This window comes from Ovis canadensis, chromosome 4 (assembly GCF_042477335.2).
Source record: "Ovis canadensis isolate MfBH-ARS-UI-01 breed Bighorn chromosome 4, ARS-UI_OviCan_v2, whole genome shotgun sequence".
In the NCBI taxonomy this organism is placed as follows: domain Eukaryota; kingdom Metazoa; phylum Chordata; class Mammalia; order Artiodactyla; family Bovidae; genus Ovis; species Ovis canadensis.
Window position 1 is genome coordinate 53,026,723 of NC_091248.1, and position 22,010 is coordinate 53,048,732.

Genomic DNA, 22,010 nt, shown 5'->3' on the forward strand with positions numbered 1-22,010 from the left:
CATCTTTTTGGGGTCCAAAATCACTGCAGATGGTGACTTCAGCCATGAAATAAAAGACACTTACTCCTTGGAAGAAAAGTTATGAGCAACCTAGATAGCATATTCAAAAGCAGAGATATTACTTTGCTAACTAAGGTCCTTCTAGTCAAGGCTATGATTTTTCCAGTAGTCATGTATGGATGTGAGATTTGGACTGTGAAGAAGGCTGAGCGCTGAAGAATTGATGCGTTTGAACTGTGGTGTTGGAGAAGACTCTTGAGAGTCCCTTGAACTGCAAGGAGGTCAGCCCTGGGATTTCTTTGGAAGGAATGATGCTAAAGCTGAATCTCCAGTACATTGGCCACCTCATGCGAAGAGCTGACTCGTTGGAAAAGACTGATGCTGGGAGGGATTGAGGGCAGGAGGAGAAGGGGACGACCGAGGATGAGATGGCTAGATGGCATCACTGACTTGATGGATGTGAGTGTGAGTGAATTCCGGGAGTTGGTGATGGACAGGGAGGCCTGGCGTGCTGCGATTCATGGGGTCGCAAAGAGTCGGACAGGACTGAGCGACTGAACTGAACTGAACTATTCAGTTGTGCTGTGGGGAGGGAGGAACACTGCAAACAAATGTCACTGGCATGTTTGGGGAGTGCCCACAGTTTCTGGGCCACATTGGGCTTGCCCCCACTCACAGCGTGTGTACTTTCCCAGTCTACACTGCTCGGGCTTCAGGTTGCTCTGCAGGGGATCTGTCTAAAGTGGGCCCTGGCTTGTGTGCACTTCCCAGGCCTAAGCCACTCAAGTTCAGGTTCTGGGGTACTTCACAAAGGCACAGACTCAGTTGGGTGTACGTTTTGTGCCCTTTACAGGTCCGAGCAGCTCAGGTGACCAGGTGCTTGGTGAGTGCTCTCCCCAGGTGGGGTGGTGAGTCTTATCACTTCCCTGGTCCAGCTACTCAGTTTCCCGGGTGTGCATTGGGGGCGACGTCTCAGGTGTGCTGTGCGTCTCCTCTGGGGAGCTGATCTCTGGCTGGAACCCTCCTGGTGGATATCAACCGTCCAGGATCCCAGGAAGACTTGGTTAGCAACTGGGAGCCTGCTTGCAGTTTGGGAGAGTATGCCGTCCTGGGGCCAAGTTTGCCCCCTTGGCTTCTGGCTCTGGCTATTGCCTGCCTGCCTCCCTGCCTCTGGCAGGGCAGGGGCCGGTCCGTAGCTGGCTAGCTCTCCTCTGGTATTCGCTCAGTCCTTTGTTCTGTGAGCAGCCCGGCACTGCCTTAGGTTAGTGCTTTTCACAGGAAAGTTCTCTCTCTCCTCTTTTTTTTTTTTTTTCCTCTCTCTGGCTATCCCACAATTTGGATTGCTATCTCACGTTAGCTCCTTCAAATTGTCCTCAGGACATTCAGGCCCAGTCCTTACCGTAAGCAACTCAGCCCGCGCCTCCCTGTTCAGCCCCTGTTTGCTGGTGGCAGATTGGTATCTGGGCTACTTATCCGCTGGGAGTTGTGGTTAGGTGCGTAATCTGTGGGTTTTATTTATTTATTTTTTCCTCTGGGTTATGTTGTCCTCTGAGATTCCAAAACTCCCCACAGACCCACTGGTGAGAGGGTTTTCTGGCCTTTGGAAACTTCTCCTCTTTTACGACTCCCTCCCCAGGACGGGTCTCTGTCTCTAACTCTTTTGTCTCCCTTTTTTTATCTTTTATATTTTGTCCTACCTCCTTTAAAAGACAGTGGGCTGCCTTTCTGGGTGCCTGGTGTCCTCTGCCAGCATTCAGAAGTTGTTTTGTGGTATTTGCTCAGTGTTCAAATGATCTTCCGATGAATTTGTGGGGGAGAAAGTGGTCTCCCCATCCTGCTGCTGCTGCTGTTAAGTCACGTCAGTCCTGTCCAACTCTGTGGGACCCCATAGACAGCAGCGTACAAGGCTCCACTATCCCTGGGATTCTCCAGGCTCTGCCATTTTCCAGATGTGTATTTTTAAGCACTTTGAATTATAGAATTTTTAAAAACATTGTAATACTTTTATTTATTTTCTACTGGTTAAATTTGACATTATGTAAATATAAGGTATTTATGGCAGAAAGTGAAGAGGAACTAAAAAGCCTCTTGATGAAAGTGAAAGTAGAGAGTGAAAAAGTTGGCTTAAAGCTCAACATTCAGAAAATGAAGATCATGGCATCTGGTGCCGTCACTTCATGGGAAATAGACGGGGAAACAGAGGAAACAGTGTCAGACTTTATTTTTTGGGCTCCAAAATCAGTGCAGATGGTGATGGCAACCATGAAATTAAAAGACGCTTACTCCTTGGAAGAAAAGTTATGACCAACCTAGACAGCATATTCAAAAGCAGAGACGTTACTTTGCCGACTAAGGTCCGTCTGGTCAAGGGTATGGTATTTCCTGTGGTCATGTGTGGATGTGAGAGTTGGACTGTGAAGAAGGCTGAGCGCTGAAGAATTGATGCTTTTGAACTGTGGTGTTGGAGAAGACTCTTGAGAGTTCCTTGAACTGCCTGGAGATCAGCCCTGGGATTTCTTTGGAAGGAATGATGCTAAAGCTGAAACTCCAATACTTTGGCCACCTCATGCATAGAGTTGACTCACTGGAAAAGACTGATGCTGGGAGGGATTGGGGGCTGGAGGAGAAGGGGATGATAGAGGATGAGATGGCTGGATGGCATCACTGACTCGATGGATGTGAGTCTGAGTGAACTCTGGGAAATGGTGATGGACAGGGAGGCCTGGCATGCTGCGATTCATGGGGTTGGAAAGAGTCGGACACGACTGAGCGAACTGAATTGAACTGAAGGTATTCATTATGTTACTTTGACTCCTTTATATTTTTTAGTATGCTTGCCATTTTAATAATATTTATCATATTATGTACTTATAGGACAGTGTTATCTGTGGTCAGTAAACCATTCATTAAATCTGCATCATTATTTTAGTACTTGTTATAAGTTTGTACCCTTAGAGACTATTAATCGTATTCCATTGCCCCCCAGTAACCCCTAGTTTACACTCTGTTGTTGGTTTGGCTCAGATGGTAAAGCGTCCGCCTCAGATGCGGGAGACCCGGGTTTGATCCCTGGGTCAGGAAGATCCCCTGGAGAAGGAAACGGTAACCGACTCCAGTATTTATGCCTGGAAAATCCCATAGACTGAGGAGCCTGGTGGGCTACAGTCCATGGGGATGCAAAGAGTCAGACACAACTGAGTGACTTCTTTGTGTGTCTGTGTGTGTGTGTTGGTTCTCATGTTTGAATTTTTGGACATTTCACCTGTGTCCACTGAGTCGGTGATGCCATCCAACCGTCTGTTGTCCCCTTCTTCTCCTGCCTTCAACCTTTCAAGCATCAGGATCTTTTCAAATGAGTTAGCTCTTCACATCAAGTGGCCAAAGTATTGGAGTTTCAGCTTCAGCATCAGTCCTTCCAGTGGATGCTGCTGGTGCTGCTAAGTTGCTTCAGTCGTGTCCATAGACGGCAGCCCACCAGGCTCCCCTGTCCCTGGTTTTCTCCAGGCAAGAACACTGGAGTGGGTTGCCATTTCCTTCTCCAGTGCATGAAAGTAAAAAGTGAAAGTGAAGTTGCTCAGTCGTGTCTGACTCCTAGCGACCCCATGGACTGCAGCCTACCAGTTTCCAGGCAAGAGTACTATTCAGTACTGATTTCCTTTAGGATGGACTGGTTGGATCTCCTTGTAGTACTTATCTTTCTCTGGCTTGTATCACTTAATATAATGTGCTCAGGATCCATCCATGTTGTTGAAAATGGCAGAATATCCTCCTTTTTCATGGCTTGAAATACAATATTTTATTGTCTATATACCACATCTTTTGTATTCACTCATCGGCATTTGGGTTGTTTTTATTTCTTGGCTGTGGTGAATAGTGCTGCAGTACACATGAAGGTACATATGTCTCATCCAACTTTTGTGTTCTTTACTTTGGGTTTCTTCCCAGAAGTAGAATTGCTGGACCATATAGTAGATCTATTTTTAACTTATTGAGACACTTCCATCCATATGGTTTTCCATAGTATTTGAACTAACATACTACCCCACGGGTATGAAGATTACCTTTTCACCAATATGTGTCAGGACTTCAGTTCAGTTGCTCAGTTGTGTCTGACTATTTGCGACTGTATGGACTGGAGCATGCCAGGCCTCCTTGTCCATCACCAACTCCCGGAGTTCACTCAGACTCATGTCCTCTGAGTCGGTGATGCCATCCATCCAACCATCTGTCGTCTCCTTCTCCTCCCGCCTTCAACCTTTTGCAGCATCAGGGACTTTTCCAATGAGTCAGCTCTTCTCATCAGGTGGCCAAAATATTGGAATTTCAGCTTCAGCGTCAGTCCTTCCAGTGAATATTCAGGACTGATCTCCATTAGGGTGGACTGGTTGGATCTTACAGTCCAAGGGATTCTCAAGAGTCTTCTCCAACACCACAGTTCAAAAGCATCAATTCTTTGCCACTCAGCTTTCTTTATAGTCCAACTTTTACATCCATACATGATTACTGGAGAAACCATAGCCTTGACTAGATGGATCCTTGTTGACAAAATAATGTCTCTGCTTTTTAATGTGCTGTCTAGGTTGGTCATAACTTTCCTTCCAAGGAGTAAGCGTCTTTTAATTTCATGGCTGCAATCACCATCTGCAGTGATTCTGAAGCCCAGCAAAAATAAAGTCTGTCACTTTTTCCACTGTTTCCCCATCTATTTCCCAAGAAACAATGGGACCAGATGCCATGATCTTAATTTTCTGAATGTTGAGTTTTAAGTCAACTTTTTTCACTCTCCTCTTTCACTTTCATCAAGAGGCTCTTTAGTTCTTTGGTTTCAGCCATAAGGGTGGTGTCATCTACATCAGTTCATTTCAGTCGCTCAGTCGTGTCCGACTCTTTGCGACCCCATGAATCGCAGCACGCCAGGCCTCCCTGTCCATCACCATCTCCTGGAGTTCACTCAGACTCGCATCCATCGAGTCAGTAATGCCATCCAGCCATCTCATCCTCGGCCGTCCCCTTCTCCTGCCCCCAATCCCTCCCAGCATCAGAGTCTTTTCCAATGAGTCAACTCTTCTCATGAGGTGGCCAAAGTACTGGAGCTTCAGCTTTAGCATCAGTCCTTCCAAAGAAATCCCAGGGTTGATCTCCTTCAGAATGGAGTGGATCTCGTCGTCTGCATATCTGAGATTATTGGTATTTCTCCCAGCATCTACTTGATGATAGCCATTGTAACAGATATGAAGTGATATCTTGTGGTTTTTATTTGTATTCCCTGATGATTAGTGATGTTGGGCATCTTCTCATGTGCCTGTGCTCATTTTAATGACCTCTTTGGGGAAGGTTCTATTTCTGAGGCTAATTTTTTTAATTGGGTCATTTTATTATTATTATTATGTTGTATTAGTTTTTATATATTTTGCTAATTAACTTATTTTGAGGCTGTTTGCCAATTTTCTGCCATTCTGTAGACTACCTGTTGATTTTGTTAATTGTTTTGTTTTTGCTTTGCAGAAGCTTTTTCGTTTGATACAGTACCATTTGTTGATTTTGCTTTACTTGTTTGTGCTTTTGGCATTGTCCAAAAAATCACTACCAAAAGAATATCAGTGAGCTTCTCACCTATGTTTTCTTGTAGGATTTTTATGGTATGAAGTCTTACGTTTGAGTCTTTGAACCATTATGAGTCCATTTTTGCATGTTGTATGTGATGGGTGTCCAATTTATGTATTGGGCTTGTGTTTTTCCAGTCTTACCAGCATTATTCATCAAGGAGGCTATCCTTTCTCCCTTGGGTATTCTTGGCTCTCTTGTTGAATATTAGTTGATTGTACGTGCTGGAATTTTAGGGCTTCCTGTTGGCTCAGATGGTAAAGAATCTGCTTGCAGTGCAGGAGACCTATGTTGGATCTCTGGGTTGGGAAGATCACCTGGAAAGGGGAATGGCAACCCACTCCAGTATTCTTGCCTGGAGAATTCCTTGAACAGAGGAACCTGGTGGGTTATAGTCCATAGGGTCACAAAGAGTAACTCAACTGAATGGTTAACACTAATACTGGAATTCAGTTCTGGGCTCTTTATTCTCTTTCACTGGTCTGTGTATGTATTTTATGTCAGTTCTGTACTGTTTTTTTTTTTTTTCCCCAGTACCATAGCTTTGTAGTGTAGTTTGGAAGCAGAAAGTGTGATACTTCTAGTTATGTTCTTTGTTCTCAGAATGGATTTGGCCATTTGAGGTCTTTTGTGATTCCACACACATTTTATGATTGTTTCTTCTGCTTCTGTAAAGAATGCCTTTGGTATTTTGATGGTGATTGTGTTGAATCTAAAGATAACTTTGGATAGTGTTAAGTTAAAAAATAGTCACAATCTAAAAGTTGAGAGTTATGTTTTATTTAATGGTATCTTTTAGAAATTCAAGACCAGGAGACAGCATCTCAGGTGACCTTGAGAGAACTGTTCTGAGGAGGTGCAGGTAGAATTTAGGTTATAGAAACTTGTAACAAAGCAGGTAGTTTGACCATTAAAAGATTATTATTAATTAAGGAAAACCAGATATCTCAAGTTAAGGAATTTAGTGCTTTCTGTTTATGAGAAGACACAAGAGTCTGGGCTTACTGAAACCATTCCTTTCATACGTATCTCACTAAGGTCAGCATCCTTTGATTTTATTGTATCTATCCGTAGTTCCTTGCTTATTGTAAGGAGCAGTGGCAGCTCAATGGCATTGTTCTTCCTGGGCTCAGAAACTCACATTTGAGGGCTGGAATTCCTGATGACTGTGATATCCTTGTTTATTGATTTGAATACTGTGAAATACTCCATTTCACAGTGCTATAGTCATTTTAACAATATTAATTCTTCCATGTACACAGGATATCTTTCCATTTATGTCTTTTCTAATTTCTTTCAGTAAAGTAAAGACATTTTATAAAGTTTAAACTCATATACAGACACACAAACACAAACATTTTACTATTATGCTGGTGGATGAAGCTGATAATCATATATTAATAAATAGATGACTTTTTAAAAATTAAAGTGGTCTTAATATTCTTTGCATATTCTTTGTCTTAATATTTTTTGGAACAAAGTTTATAAAACATCTCTAGCAACCATTTTTTCATTTAATACTTTAATAACATTCAACATTGTGTAATATATAATTTAATACTATAGTTAATGATAGTATATATTAAAAATTAAAATATTAAATTTATTTTAAAATGGTAAAATATTAAATATAATTTAGTGATACTTAATATGTAATAAACTTAATGATGAATTTCATTTGAGAAAACATTTAATGATAAAAGTATAGCTAAATTTCAACCAATATCTAAATGATCAGATATTCTAAATGAATTGGCTCTATAACAATACATTTTGGTTTATTTAAAAGATTTCTAAAAACAAATTGATTAGAAACCATTGTTGATTTTATAAGATGGGATTCTGAATCCACAACATATTATATTAAAGCAAAAGCGAAATCTGCTGTCTGTCAGAAATGTTCAGTTGTTGCACTTGACTGCCTCTGCCTGGGGGAAAGCAAACCCCAACAGTAAAGTAAATCACAGTCATCCAGGAGTTTTTTGTCTCCTTTGTGCAAAGTTTTCTTCACATCTCTTCTTTTGCCTTTAGGAGTCCAAGGAAGGGATTCATAGTTATCACTTACACTTGCTTATTTAAAAGTCTTTGTTTACTCACTTTAATCCCTGAGCAGAACACATTTGTTATTAGAAAGCAGGTGTGAAGGGTGCATTTTGGAAGAGGTAGAGTTTCTCCCTATAACAAGGTCTGTCTTTTCTGGCAGGGACTGGGTGGAGATGGGGAATTTGCAGAATCTGGAACAAGATGGGGCACATGATGCACTCAGGGTGGGGAATTTAGGGAGGTTCACTCATCCTGAGAGTCTAGAGCTTGTACGATCTTCAGAGTGAGTGAGTGGCTCCTGAAATTTTGTTGCCTCACCCTAGTCCTAGCTCTGGGGCCCAGGAACAGTAAAGGCTAACTTGCTCAGTGTCTTCTGCTCCCCATGGCTCAAAGGAGAGGCGTTTTAGCCTTTGAACATCACAGGAATTCCAGGCTACCTTTTCTTCCCTGTGCGTTTCTTCTCCCCAACATATAATGTTGGTCTTTCTTGCAGCTTTACTTGATGCTTTATAAGCCTCCCAGACTCTTATATCAATGTAAGGTACAGTGGCTGTTCCTCTAGTGTTAACAATATGTACGTTTTGAAATTTTTACCCCATTATCGGACACTCCTCTCTACTTCCCCTCTATTTCTATTCTAATGTGTTGTGTCTTATAATGAACGATGTTAGGGAAATCCAGCTTTTTGTTGACAGACACTATTGTGTTCCTCTTGTTATCTAAGAGAGTTGAAATGATGCTTGTCATATTGTTTTTATAAGACATACTTCTTAAAAGTAAATTCTATCTGGATTTCTAACATGTTAGGCTAGAATGTGCAAACACATTTAAGAAGCTTACTGATTAATTTTTCCTGGAAGTTTATTCTTGAAGTAGACTCAGGCTGCAAAGGCATTATCATAGAATTTCCTGGCTTTTGATTCACTGTTATGATTTTGTCATTTAAAGTTATGTTGAAATTAATATCTTCATATTTTAATATGCTCTCAAGAATGTAAATATGAAATTTGTCTAAATATTGAACATTCAGAACTCTTAATTAAGTTAGTATTTACATAACTGTTTTAAGTGAAAAATTTATTTTCATTAGTTACTTATGGGATTAACAGACTGATGCTCTGACACTGTGGTCATGTCATCTTTATGTAAATAAAATATTTTCTAGAATCAGAATATAATCAATCATTGGTTATTGTGACTAGGCAACAACAGGATTGGGGAATCTTCTTCTCTGCTCTCGGTCTGCTAAGTAGTAGCATGATGCTCGATTTCTCTTTACCTGCTTGTCCAGTGAGGCAGATAGTAGTGTTCTCCCTTGCTTTTAGAAATATTACAGGGGTAAAAGGAAAAATAACATGAGATGTGGAAACAATAGTAGAGGTTGTGAAGAAGTTAAATTCTTATTACTTTTAAAAATGTAGCTTTGTATTACTTTGTAAAAGCAATATACTTTATATATTTATAATTACTTTATAAAGGCAGTATAATGATTATAAAGGTAATATAATTACTTTTTAAGCAAAGCTATTTATTTTTGTTTCATATATCCTGGTTTTATGTAGATTTGCCTTATTTCCTCAATGATGACGTGTTGTAATTAAATCAGTTACCATTGCATGTCAGCAACCTGAGATTATTATGATTTTAGGAGTGAAACACTCTTTTTCTCTTAGGAGAAAGAACTCTATTTGACTATAGACTATATTATCAGTAGAGATTGTGGACCCCCTTTACCCAACTAAGTACTGGAAATTTTAAAGTAAGACACTATTCTTTTTGTAAGACTGTAGTTAATTACCTTCATTTTCAAAGATACAGAATACAGTTAAGGGAATTTCTAATCTTAAAGTGACTTTCAATATTTTATTAACAGATTTTCAAGTACTGTTGTTTCACACACATGAACAGTGAAGGATTATTACAGATGTTTTCTACCTTACAAACCTGTTCCATTGTCAGTCAGTAATTAATACTTTAAATTATGCTGTACTTGAAGGATGAATGATTTGTTATTGTTTCTCCAAACAGCAGTCAAATGATTTGGTAATAATAATTACGGAGAGAGTAATGTATAGTAGTTGTGTTCTTTGCTTGTCTATGAGCTGCACAAAGAGAGGAAGACTAAAAGCTCATAAGTGTTGTAGCCAAGTGTTGGCTTCTTCTCCAGAATGAAGATGAATGGTATAAAAGACAATGATTTACTACTGCACACTCTGAATATGCAACACAGAGCTACTGCTGCTACTTTTTTTCCCCCTAAAGACGTCTGTCAGTAATGTCTTTATATCTAGAGCAGTGGTTCTCAGCCAGGGGCAGTTTTGTCCCCCAGGAGACATTTGTCAATGCTTGGAAACATTTGTGATTGTCATAGCCAGGGGCGGGGGAGGGGTGAGTGCTATAGGCATCTAGTGTGGAGACTGAGGATGCTACTAAACAGCCCATAATGCACAGGACGCCACCCCGCAACAGACTTATTTAGTAAAAATGTCCAGGGTGCAGTGCTGAGTTTGCAAAACTGCTCTAGAAGGACTGAAGAATTTAAGGCAGGGATAAATCTCCCAGAATTCTTTAAATGAATATAAAGTTGTAAAAATTGGATCTCAGCATCTCTGGCCAGCAGTTTTACTTTCCAAAAGCTGTTCGTTAATAAAGTATTATGTTTAAGGGCAAATTAAACTCTGCTCCTCTTCAAAATTCTTTTGTTGGCAGTGAAATGAATTTAGGTCGTTTAAGGTTAGGGATATTAAAAGAGCCTCTCACTCAGCCTATGGTTAATTATTTTTTAAATTTAGTTTTTATAAAATCTAATATAATCTGTTTTAATTACATATGAATTTTCTGGTCAAAACACATATACCTCCAGACATTCAAAGGGAAACAGAATAGTTTAACAAGTTATTTCTGGAATCAAAAACAAACAGAAGACTAAGTAGGTAGGTTTTATACATATCTTCATATTTTTCTTATTTTAAGTATTCTAAGAGAAACTTAAAACTTACCATATGTGGGCGATGTCTCCAACCTAAAAGCTGAAGAATTCTTGATCTGGATCTTTTTCATGCTCATCTCAGTCTTTGTTAGGGTTGTTTTCCTTATTCCAGAAACGACCCCTAGTATTTCACTTGTATTTTTTGTTGAAAATAATCACCTATTCGTATGTGTAGTATGGAGATGGTGAACAGGCGTATTTGTGGTTGTCACTTATTCTGTTCTTTCTTACATTTTTAAATATATTGCTCAAAAGCGTCACCATAAAATTCTTGTTACTAGGAATTAGGGCAAGAAGGAGTGTATGCTGTGGAAGAGTCACTAACTCTGACTTCTTTCCTAATATTCTTCCTCAAAATAATGTCCCAGTTGAAATGTGTTCCTGTCCCAGCTAAGACACTATGTCGTATCAAATGGAACGAATGAATAGTGGAAGTAGGGAAAATATTATCAAACTTTGGTGTCTGATTGTAGAATGCCTGTTTGATGTAATTATGACAGGAAAAACATGCACGGTAGAAGTGGCAACATGACATATTGTATATGTGTATTTATGCATATGTGTGTATATGTACATGATTAACATGTGAATATGTTTCTGTATACATGTATGTATGAGTATTTGGATCATGTTTATAATAAACAAGCCTATGAATTCTTCCTATGTATAAATTGTGATAATAGGCACTAGACGTTCTAGGAATCAGTTTAAAATAGCTTGCACTTGACTACACAGTAAAATACAAACCAATATCCTGAATTTTAAAGCTTTTCCTTATAGTGTTCCAGTTTGCCTTTCAATATTGTCCAGTAATTCCTTACATCACATTCATTTGGATATCTTTCTTTCCTATTAATGCATATTTCCTCTAAAACATGGCTGTAATACCATCTTTTGACTGTCACAATCCATGTAATCTTTTCTTTGAATTTTGATAGCCAAATTTTCTGTACCTCTTCAATGGAATTGTAATAATACTCTTCCTCATATTGATCAATACCTTATTTGTGTATTTATTATTGGAATCTAATTATCATTTAGGTGTTTTTATTTCATTATATAACTGCAAAACACCTTACGTAGCCTTTTTGGGGGGTTCAAAATAGATATGCATTTTTAAAATATAAGGAAGACTTTGTTAAATAAGCATTCACATTGCTAGAAAAGCCTGACATAGTGGCAGTATCAGTGTCCATTCACTGATTCATGTCATCAGTATTTATTGAGTGCGTGCTATATGCCAGGCACTATACTATGTGCTGGGCTGAACCAGTGAACAAAATGGACAAAAATCTGTCCTCTTGATACTAACATTGTGATTAAGAGAAGTAAGAAATACATCATAAACATGATACTTACATGTTAATGATGTTTGCATATGCTCAAAGGGAGCAAAAATACAGAGAACTGAAGCTGTAAAAATTTCAAAGGCAGTATCCTATTTCAGAAAACTAGGTTATCGAAAGAAAAAAGGAACTGTAATTTACTTAAAATGAAGTTGTAGACAATCAAATCTGATTCTTTTAATGATATTAACATATTCTTTCATCTTATGAATGCTTACATCTTCATAAGTTTACGCAAATGCTATTGGATTAATATACAGTTGATGTTGGCATTCATTTTTTTACCCAATTGTGTTAGCTGATGCAACACATTTTAAAAGCTTGACTTTTGTTTGAGATTGCACTATTTGCTTTTTAAATCAAGAGGGAAGAGTTTGAATAGTTTAGGGGGTTAATTAGGAAATCATATTTTTTTTGGCATACTTCACCTTTTAAAATTCAGCTAGTTTTCAATGGAGGAAGGAAGAAGGTTTTGTTTGGTTTTGATAAAATATATTCCAACATCAATTCAGATTTGGTGTCAGTAGTTACTCTTTACCTTAGATGAAGGACTCTTCACATATCTTAATGTCTCTCTCTGCTGGCCAGCTTAGATGATGATTAGATTTATAATAGATTTAAAGGAAGACTGTACCTTTGAATTGTAAACATTTCTCAAGGGAACTTTCATCTTTGAAAGTGACCAAGAAAAACAATTATATCATACTTTTGTTTTACTACATCTTTTAAGAAACAAGATGTTCTTAAGTTGTTAGGAAACAAGTAATTCAGAAGCCCACAGGACACTATTACAAAGGGAAAAAAAAATATCTCAAACTGCAGAATTCAACTAAAAGTAAATGAAATTGATTTTATGATTATCTAAAGCCATCGAGGGGGTAGTGAACCTCTTTTCCTGCCTGCATCAGTATTGAAGATATGTGAATTTAGTCAATAAAGATAGTGAAATTGGAATGATGGTGAGGTGTGTATTCTAACTTTTTCTCTTACCCCCACCTTTTATTATTATGAGGTAGAATCACATTTATTCACCTAATTCATATATGTTTTTGTACAGTGTGTGCCATCTATTCTTTATATTTTTAGCTCCTCTTTCTAATATTTCTTTTCAAGCTCCTAAACAATTATGAAGGCTATAATGGGAGTCCTGAGATAGCTTCATTATTTCATAAAGTCTAATGGAAACTGTACAGTTTTCACAATAGATATTATTTTTTCATTTCAGTGAAAAGAGTCTTATGACTAATAAAATGGACATTCAAAGTATATTTAATAAACAATGTTAATCACAACTTAGAAAAATACTTCTTAGCATTTTTAGTTTTTGTAGAGTGAATCACTTGGGGAATTTATTGTAGAACTACATGTAAAAGAAATATAACGGTACCACATTTAAGCAAACTCAGGAAGAGTCTGGTTTTCAGCAAGAAATTAAGGCGTGTGGAAGATAGTTTGGGCAGTGGGAGGGAAGGTCTAGAGCCAAGACCTCAAGGCTGAGTATTAGCATTGTCTCCACTGCTACCTCATTGTGTCGTTTTCTATTGTGAGTGTGACAAATTACTCTAAATTTATTGACATAACACATTTATTATCTTAACAATGCTGTGGAAGAGAAGTCCTTTCCTTGCCTCATGGTCCATTTTCCTCACCCTTAAAAGCCAGCAACACATGATAATTTCTTCTTACATTATCATCCATTTGGTTTTCTCTTGCATGGTTGCGTTTTCCTCTTCTGTTTTTAAGGATCTTTGTGAATACATTGGACTCTCCAGGACAATCCAGGATAATCTCTTTAAATGCAACTAATTAGCAAAACTTCATCTACAAAATTAATTCCTCTTTGCCATGTAACAAAATATTCACAGGTTCTAGAGATAAGGATGTGTTTATCTTTGGGAAGTCATTACTTTACATACCACGCTGCTGCTGCTGCTCAGTCTCTTCAGTCGTGTCTGACTCTGTGCAACCCCATAGACGGCAGCCCACCAGGCTCTGCCGTCCCTGGGATTCTCCAGGCAAGAACACTGGAGTGGGTTGCCATTTTCTTCTCCAATGCATGAAAGTGAAAAGAGAAAGTGAAGTTGCTCAGTCGTGTCCCACTCTTTGTGACCCCATGGCCTGCAGCCTACCAGGCTCCTCCATCCATAGCCATCATTTATCACACTTTTTCTGCTTCTAGTCTTTTCACTTTTGCTACTGCTTTTAACTTTGATTCATCTGTCATCCTATGTGGAGAAAACTTGATTTGTTCAATATATTATCCTTGTGCATGTAGATCTTTTCTATCTGATTCCTCACAGATTATTAATTCAGGAATTAGCTGTTTCCATGTCTGATATCAGTTCAATTCAGTCGCTCAGTTGTGTCCGACTCTTTGCGACGGCATGGACTTCAGCACTCCAGGCTTCCCTGTCCATCACCAACTCTTGGAGCTTGCTCAAACTTATGTCCAACGAGTCACTGATGCCATCCAACCATCTCATCCTCTGTCATCCTCTTCTCCTCCTCCCTTAATCTTTTCCAGCATCAGGGTCTTTTCAAAAGAGTCAGCTCTTTGCATCAGATGCCCAAAGTATTGGAGTTTCAGCTTCAACATCAGTCCTTCCAGTGAACACCCAGGACTGATCTCCTTTAGATGGACTGGTTGGATCTCCTTGCAGTCCAAGGGACTCTCAAAGTCTTCTCCAACACCATAGTTCAAAAGCATCAGTTCTTCAGTGCTCAGCTTTCTTTATGGTCCAACTCTCACATCCATTCATGGCTACTGGAAAAACCATAGCTTTGACTAGACGGACCTTTTTCAGCAAAGTAATGTCTGTGGTTTTTAATATGCTGTCTAGGTTGGTCATAGCTTTTCTTCCAAGCAGCAAGCATCTTTTAATTTCATGACTGCAGTCACCACCTGCAGTGATTTTGGAGCCCAAGAAAATAAAGTCTGTCACTGTTTCCACTGTTTCCCCATCTATTTGCCATGAAGTGATGGGACCAGATGTCATGATCTTCATTTTTTGAATGTTGAGTTTTAAGCCAACCTTTTCACTCTTCTCTTTCATTTTCATCAAGAGGTTTTTTAGTTCCTCTTTACTTTCTGCCATAATAGTGGTGTCATCTACATATCTGAGGTTACTGATATTTCTCCCGGCAATCTTGATTCCAGCTTGTGTTTCATCCAGCCCAGCATTTCACATGATGTACTCTGCATATAAGTTAAAAAAACAGGGTGACAATATATAGCCTTGATGTACTCCTTTTCCAGTGTGGTACCAGTCTGTTGTTCCATGTCTGGTTCTAACTGTTGCTTCTTGACCTGGATACAGATTTCTCAGGAGGCAGGCAAGGTGGTGTGGCATTCCCATGTCTTTCAGAATTTTCCATAGTTTATTGTGATCCACACAGTCAAAGGCTTTGGCATAGTCGATAAAACAGAAATATATGCTTTTCTGGAACTCTCTTGCTTTTTCTATGATCCAGCGGATATTGGTAATTTGATCTCTGGTTCCTCTGCCTTTTGTAAAACCAGCTTGAACATCTGAAAGTTCATGGTTCACGTATTGCTAAAGCCTGGCTTGGAGAATTTTGAGCATTACTTTACTAGCATGTGAGATAAGTGCAATTGTGCGGTAGTTTGAGTATTCTTTGTCATTGCCTTTCTTTGGGATTGGATGAAAACTGACCTTTTCCAGTCCTGTGGTCACTGCTGAGTTTTCCAAATTTGCTGGCATATTGAGTGCTGCACTTTAATAGCATCATTTTTGAGGATTTGAAATAGCTCCACCGGGATTCTATCACTTCCACTAGCTTTGTTCATAGTGATGCTTCCTAAGGCCCACTTGACTTCTCACTCCAGAATGTCTTGCTCTAGATGAGTGATCACAACATTGTGATTATCTGAGTCATAGAGATCTTTTTTGTATTGTTCTGTGTATTCTTGCCACCTCTTCTTAATATTTTCTGCTTCTGTAGGTCCATACCATTTCTGTCCTTTATTGTGCCCATGTTTGCATGAATTGTTCCCTTTGTATCTCTTAATTGTCTTGAAGAGATCTCTGGTCTTTCCCATTCTGTTGTTTTCCTCTATTTCTTTTCATTGATCACTGAGTAAGGCTTTCTTATCTATCCTTGCTACTCTTTGGAACTCTGCATTCAATTGAATATATCTTTCCTTTTCTCCTTTGTTTTTATTTATTTATATTTTTTAGTTCTGGTATGTCTTGATGCTATTAGACAGGGGCCAATGGCAAGGTCTTATATTAAAATATTGCTACCCATTTGTAAGGAAACTCCCCTGACTCCTGTTTCATCAGTGACTTCCAAGGGAGTACTTCCCTCAGCAAGATGGCAGAGGTCTTGATGGCTTGTCCAGGACAAGTTCCAATGGAGGGAAGTAAATATACAACTATTGAAGGAGCTATCAAAATGTACATATTTTGATTTACTATGCAGACATTTGACTATGTTTATCTTTAGGGAACTTAACTTACTGCCAACAAAGACTTAACTGAGCTGCCATTCTTTCTCCCAGAATGGGGGAAAAATTATTCTCACAATTTCAAGGTTAGGCTCTTTCAGTTTAAAACAGTCTTTTGTGATCAGTTTTATATTCAGTTAATTCAGAGTTCCAACTCCCTTTCAGTATTCTCTGATTTTCTTGACTTTTCTCCTGGGCCTCTAGGTACAAGGGAAACTGACATGATAAGATATCTGATGTATTTACTGTCTTTTGTCATGTTGACATGAATATTAATGTTATTGGTACTAAGAACATGGTCAATCTTTCCAGATAGTTTTCACCATTATTCTTCAGCTGGACCTCTGCTTCCCACTGGCCATTCAGTCTGCGTTCGGATCCCCTTGAACTCATACCAAGGTCATCTCCTAGAAGAGATTATTATCCTTAATTTCCAGCTTCCTTATTTGTTCATCCCAAGAGGGTTTGCTATGAATATTTCTGCACATCCTGCTGAAATAAAGAGATGTCCCAGATAGAGAGTGGCATTCAGATTCCCTTTGTGTAACTACGATACATGAGGATTTCATTTCCTTCTGCTCTGGGCAGTGGTTTGCTCCTGAGCAATGTGAAATGGGACTTAAAGTGTCTCCATGCTTACATTCTGAAGCCTGACACCCACTGTTCCTAGTAATAAAATGATTAATTGAAAGTCATGGACGATTTTGGCTTCCTGGGTGGCTCAGATAGTAAAGTGTCTGCCAGCAATGTGGGAGATCCAGGTTCAATCCCTGGGTTGTGAAGATGCCCTGGAGAAGGAAACAGCAACCCACTCCAGTACTCTTGCCTGGAAAATTCAATGGACGGAGGAGCCTGGTAGGCTACAGTCCATGGGGTCGCAAAGAGTTGGACAGGACTGAGGGACTAAGCACAGCGCAGCCTACATATGAACCTGCAAGATGAAACTTTCAAAGATGCAAAAGTGCATTCTCATGTTCAGTCACATGAGATTGAATCACCTTAATTCACACGTGTGAAATTCTTCATTCCATGCATGCATTCTCTCTAGGTGTTTGTGCTTTTGTGTACTTTATAGTATAGTACAGTAGTACAGTATCTTTATTTCAAGCCCAGGATACCTGAAAGCAAATGTAAAAGCAGCAGTATGTAGCCGATTGTGTTAGTTGGGTACCTTCGCTAACTTTGTTGGACTTACGAGCTAGTTGGACTTACGAGCTATTTGGACTTATGAACATGCTCTCAGAAGGGAGTTCATTCATATGTAGGGGAATTACTGTATTTCATGGTATAATTCCATGGTATGATACTAATATTATGATTTCTGAAACATTTCATTAGTTATGTTTATTTAGAGATGTGACAGTGAGTGATGTTACTTTTTAGATAATTACAGGTGAGTTATTTTTAAATGTATTATTCTGAAAATTATCGCTGAACCATGGCTTAAAGAGACTCAATGGACATTTTCAGTGAAAAAGGTAGGGAAACCATGGTTTCTGTTATCACAACAAATCTTGGCCTGTGAGTTTTGTAGTGAAAGAATATTAAAACCAGCTAGTTAAGATGATGAGAAGGAAAGAATGTACAAGATGACAGATATTCTTTTTTTCAAGACTAGTGTCAAGGGTAGCAGTATGAAGGTTTGAACTATAGAAAAAATTAAAAGCATGTTAGTGTTATCAGTCAGGAGGAAAATGATCCTGTCTTGAATTCTCTTTATGTGCTCCATTCTTTCTAGCAGAAGAAACAGAAGCCAGTGTCACATAGCATGTGAGGAGCTGACATGTGATTTGAATGTAGCTCTGTCTGGTGCCAGAAACTCATGTTATTCCCATCATGCTGTTTTTCTGTCAGGAAAGACATTGGATAAAGTGGTAAAGCAGATAATTGTTTTTTTATAAAGGAAAAGAAAAAACTAGGAAGAAGAAAAAAAGATGTTTAAGATACTTTAAAGTATTCAAGTTAGCATGTTAAATATTATAGAAATGTGATTTATTTTAGTGGTGGAAGGAACTGTAAATACCTGTAAGTTATGGAAATATAATATCTTAAAAATCCATGTGAAACCTTCTACTCTGAAAATTGTTCACTAAACATGCACCAGGCTCTCTCTCTTTGAGAGCCATTGCAATATCTCATGCAACAACAAAAACAAGATTACATTCTTTGAAACCAGAAGCAAAGTCCACTTCTTTTGATGGTGGCTGTTACATGATTCTAATTCATGTTTTATTACAATGAAAACATTTGAAATGTGGTATTATACCTAAAAATGTATGGCAGGGCATTTACATTGGGACTCTAGACTTAAGCTTCCTTGACTTTATTTATTAAAGTTTATTTGCATTCTGGACCTTATTTTTTATTTCCTAAGCTTTTAAAAATTACTGTATAACTTGAACTTGAGAGAATATTCTCTGTTTGAGAAAAAAATATATATACTTGAGCTAGTTTTTTCTTATTTATAATTCATTCATCCTTTATAGCATTTAATATGTCTGACATACCTAGACAGTGACTATAATTGCCATTAGCTGTAGTACATAATATGAAGTAGAGACTGTGTCTTGAACTAATCTTTACCAACTTTCAATTCTATTAGAGTCCCAATACCACAGGAAGGAGGTTAGACTTTATACATAAATGAACAATATATTCATGATACGAAGCACACCTGCCTTTCACAGCAATTAGTCATATTGGTTTTTCTGCAAAGAACTAAATATCCTTGATCAATTAAAGTGATTTTGAGTTTTATCTGTTTGTACCTCAAATCAATCTGTTTAGGAGGTCATGTTCCTGGATGAGGTCTTAGGCTGAAACAAAAGAGAGAGCTTTGGACTGGAGGGAGTCCTTCATGGATAACCTGGGTCTTTAAAAAGAGGACACAATAATCTGTCCATCAGTAAAAAGTAGAAAAAATCCAGTAATGTGCAGGAATCTTGAATGACATTAACTCTTGGGATTTTATATGACTAAATTACTGTGCCTTGAATAATTGGGATGAGAACCTACAAGGTCAAAATTCAAAGTGTGAGGAAAAGCCTCATGGTTTGAAAATGATAATTTTAGCAATAGAAGTTTGATTTAAATCTTCAAAAATATATATTAGATAATTAATTTTATTATAGTTAATTATTTTAACTTATTAATTAAAATGTTGATATATTTTAAAGCACTTAAAACTATGAAACTTCATGTGAAACCAACACACTTCAAAAAATAAATGTTAGCCAATGTATATTGCTCCTTTTGAAACTCGTGTTTACCAGTAGCATCCATGGTCAGCTGGGACCAAGCCGTAGAACCTGTTGGTAGTAACCAGAATGCTGGCATTATGCCAGTGAAAAGCAGGGTTGAACTGGTTCCTGCTTGTGCCTGGATTCGCTTCTCATAAGACAGTGAAAACCTGCCAATCCCTGGCTTTGAAGATGGTTTAGTCATGCATGTGCAACCCATCTGTTGGATGAATAAGGGATTTCCTTTTCAGCCCAGCCCTTCAGCCACAGACAAGGTCACTGTCTTTGTGCTCCTCCCTGACCCCCCCCTCCACTTTTCTTTTAATCTTTATTTCCTGCCAGGAGTATACACGCTTGATAAACCAGGTGCATCTTATGCTACTCTAGGGAAATCCTTCCATAAATACTGATGTGAGCCAGAAATGTAATTGTTTTCTCTTGCTGTCTAGGTTACTTTCAATATAGTCTTATTCAGTGAGTTTTTAAAAAAATTCGGTTTCATAATATAAATGCTTATACTATTACAGCTTCAACCAAATTTTAATGTAGACCTCGGTGACCTTGTTCTTCACTGTGAAATGTGAAGCTCCCTGTGCCACCAGGATGAACCTGAGGAGGGGAAGGTCTTCATTCACTGTGTTTCTCTTTTTGGTTATAAGCCTGCTAGGTAGCATACATCTTAGCTTCAGTGATGCAAAAGCTGCGAGTCTCCCTCAGTGCAGTATCTTATTCACTTGTCCCGACTTTTGTTCAGTGCACACATCCTCCAGTTTTGATGTCCCATGCTTAAATTCTTCTATTTTCTAGAATAACCTCCCTGTTTCTTTAAAACGCTGAAGGCAGTAAATACCAGGTTGCTGGTAAAGAATCTGCCTGCAATGCAGGATACCCCAGTTCAATTCCTGGGTCAGAAAGATACCCTGGAGAAGGGAACAACTACCTACTCCAGTATTCTGGCCTGGAGAATTCCATGGACTATATAGTCCATGGGGTGGCAAAGAGTTGGACACGACTTTCACTTTCAATTTTTCACTTTGAGGTTGGAGGTACAACTTTAATTTGCAAAATTGCACACACAAATTGTTGTATTACAAGATGTTTTACAACCTTTTAACATGATATACTGTTTTGGTGAGCTTGTGGTCTTACACTTAATTGATCTTTATATGTATATCAACATATGTAAATGTATATATATGTATATATACATATATATACACATATGTATATGTAAATAAGTATATGTATATGTATGTATACATGTATATGTATATATATATATTTTGAACACATTGGAACTCTAAAAAGATCAAGATGAAGCGAGGAACAGTTTTGTCTTTCTTATCAGTTGTTTATGGTTTTAAATATGTTCTAATGAGAGGATAGAAACCAAATAAGCAATTATTGTTCTTACTAATTTTATTTCCTCTACATACAGATTTATGAGAAATACCAAGATTTGTATACTGTGGAGCCAAATAATGCACGCCAGCTGGTGGAAATTGCAGCCAGGGATATTGAAAAACTTCTGAGCAACAGATCCAAAGCCCTGGTGGTGAGTTTAAATTGTATCTACTCATTTTATTATTCTATATTACTCATTTATTATTTATCTTTCATGCTTTATTTGGAGGTTTTCTTTAGTATGCTTGTTTTATCTGAGAAACTGTGTTCATCTAATATATGTTCATAAAAGGTGAGATCATGGTTTCATTGTGGACTTGAAATAATGCATTAGCTTGTTTCTAATTATTATGTTACTTGTATATATTAGGTGATTTTAATACAGAGAAATCGTATATTTAATTAGAATATACATCTATTTATACATATATAAGTAGTCATGTGTAATAATCCTGTTTAAACTGATCATACAGTGTAAAATCCTTGAATATTGCAAGCATCATTAAACCTGCCTTTGTAGTTTTGTCTCGTCACCCTGCTTCTATACCAGAGATAGCCGGTCCACTAGATATTTGATTGCTTGTTTCTTTGCTCTTTAAAAGTAGCTGTGCCTCACATAAATGTTTTGCTGAACATGTTAGTCCTAATGCTGTATGTGGTCTTCACCCACTTCCTTTCTTCCATCAACATGTTTGCATGAGTTTTTCAGGTGTTTGTTCTTAGGTTTAATTCATTTTTATTCATGGTAAAATATTATTTTCTGAAGATATATCTTAATTTATTCATTTAATCTCTGCTGGTAAATTATTATTTGGATTGAACCGTGAATAGGGTGGCTTCATTTTCTTGAACGAGTTTCTTGAAACATATGTGCAAGAATATGGATCAGTATGTGATAGTAGAATACTAGACTATAG

General features: G+C 38.0%; 1 protein-coding gene across 7 annotated transcripts in view; it reads left to right on the top strand.

Annotated features, from left to right (window-relative positions):
* The window catches only part of CACNA2D1 (calcium voltage-gated channel auxiliary subunit alpha2delta 1), a 541,059-nt gene that overhangs the window by 122,658 nt on the left and 396,391 nt on the right, over positions 1-22,010 (top strand). For all 7 annotated transcript variants that reach the window (XM_069586656.1, XM_069586658.1, XM_069586659.1 and 4 more), the window contains one exon: positions 21,128-21,244. In XM_069586656.1, the coding sequence (XP_069442757.1) occupies positions 21,128-21,244 (117 nt within the window). The remainder of the gene's footprint in view (positions 1-21,127; positions 21,245-22,010) is intronic.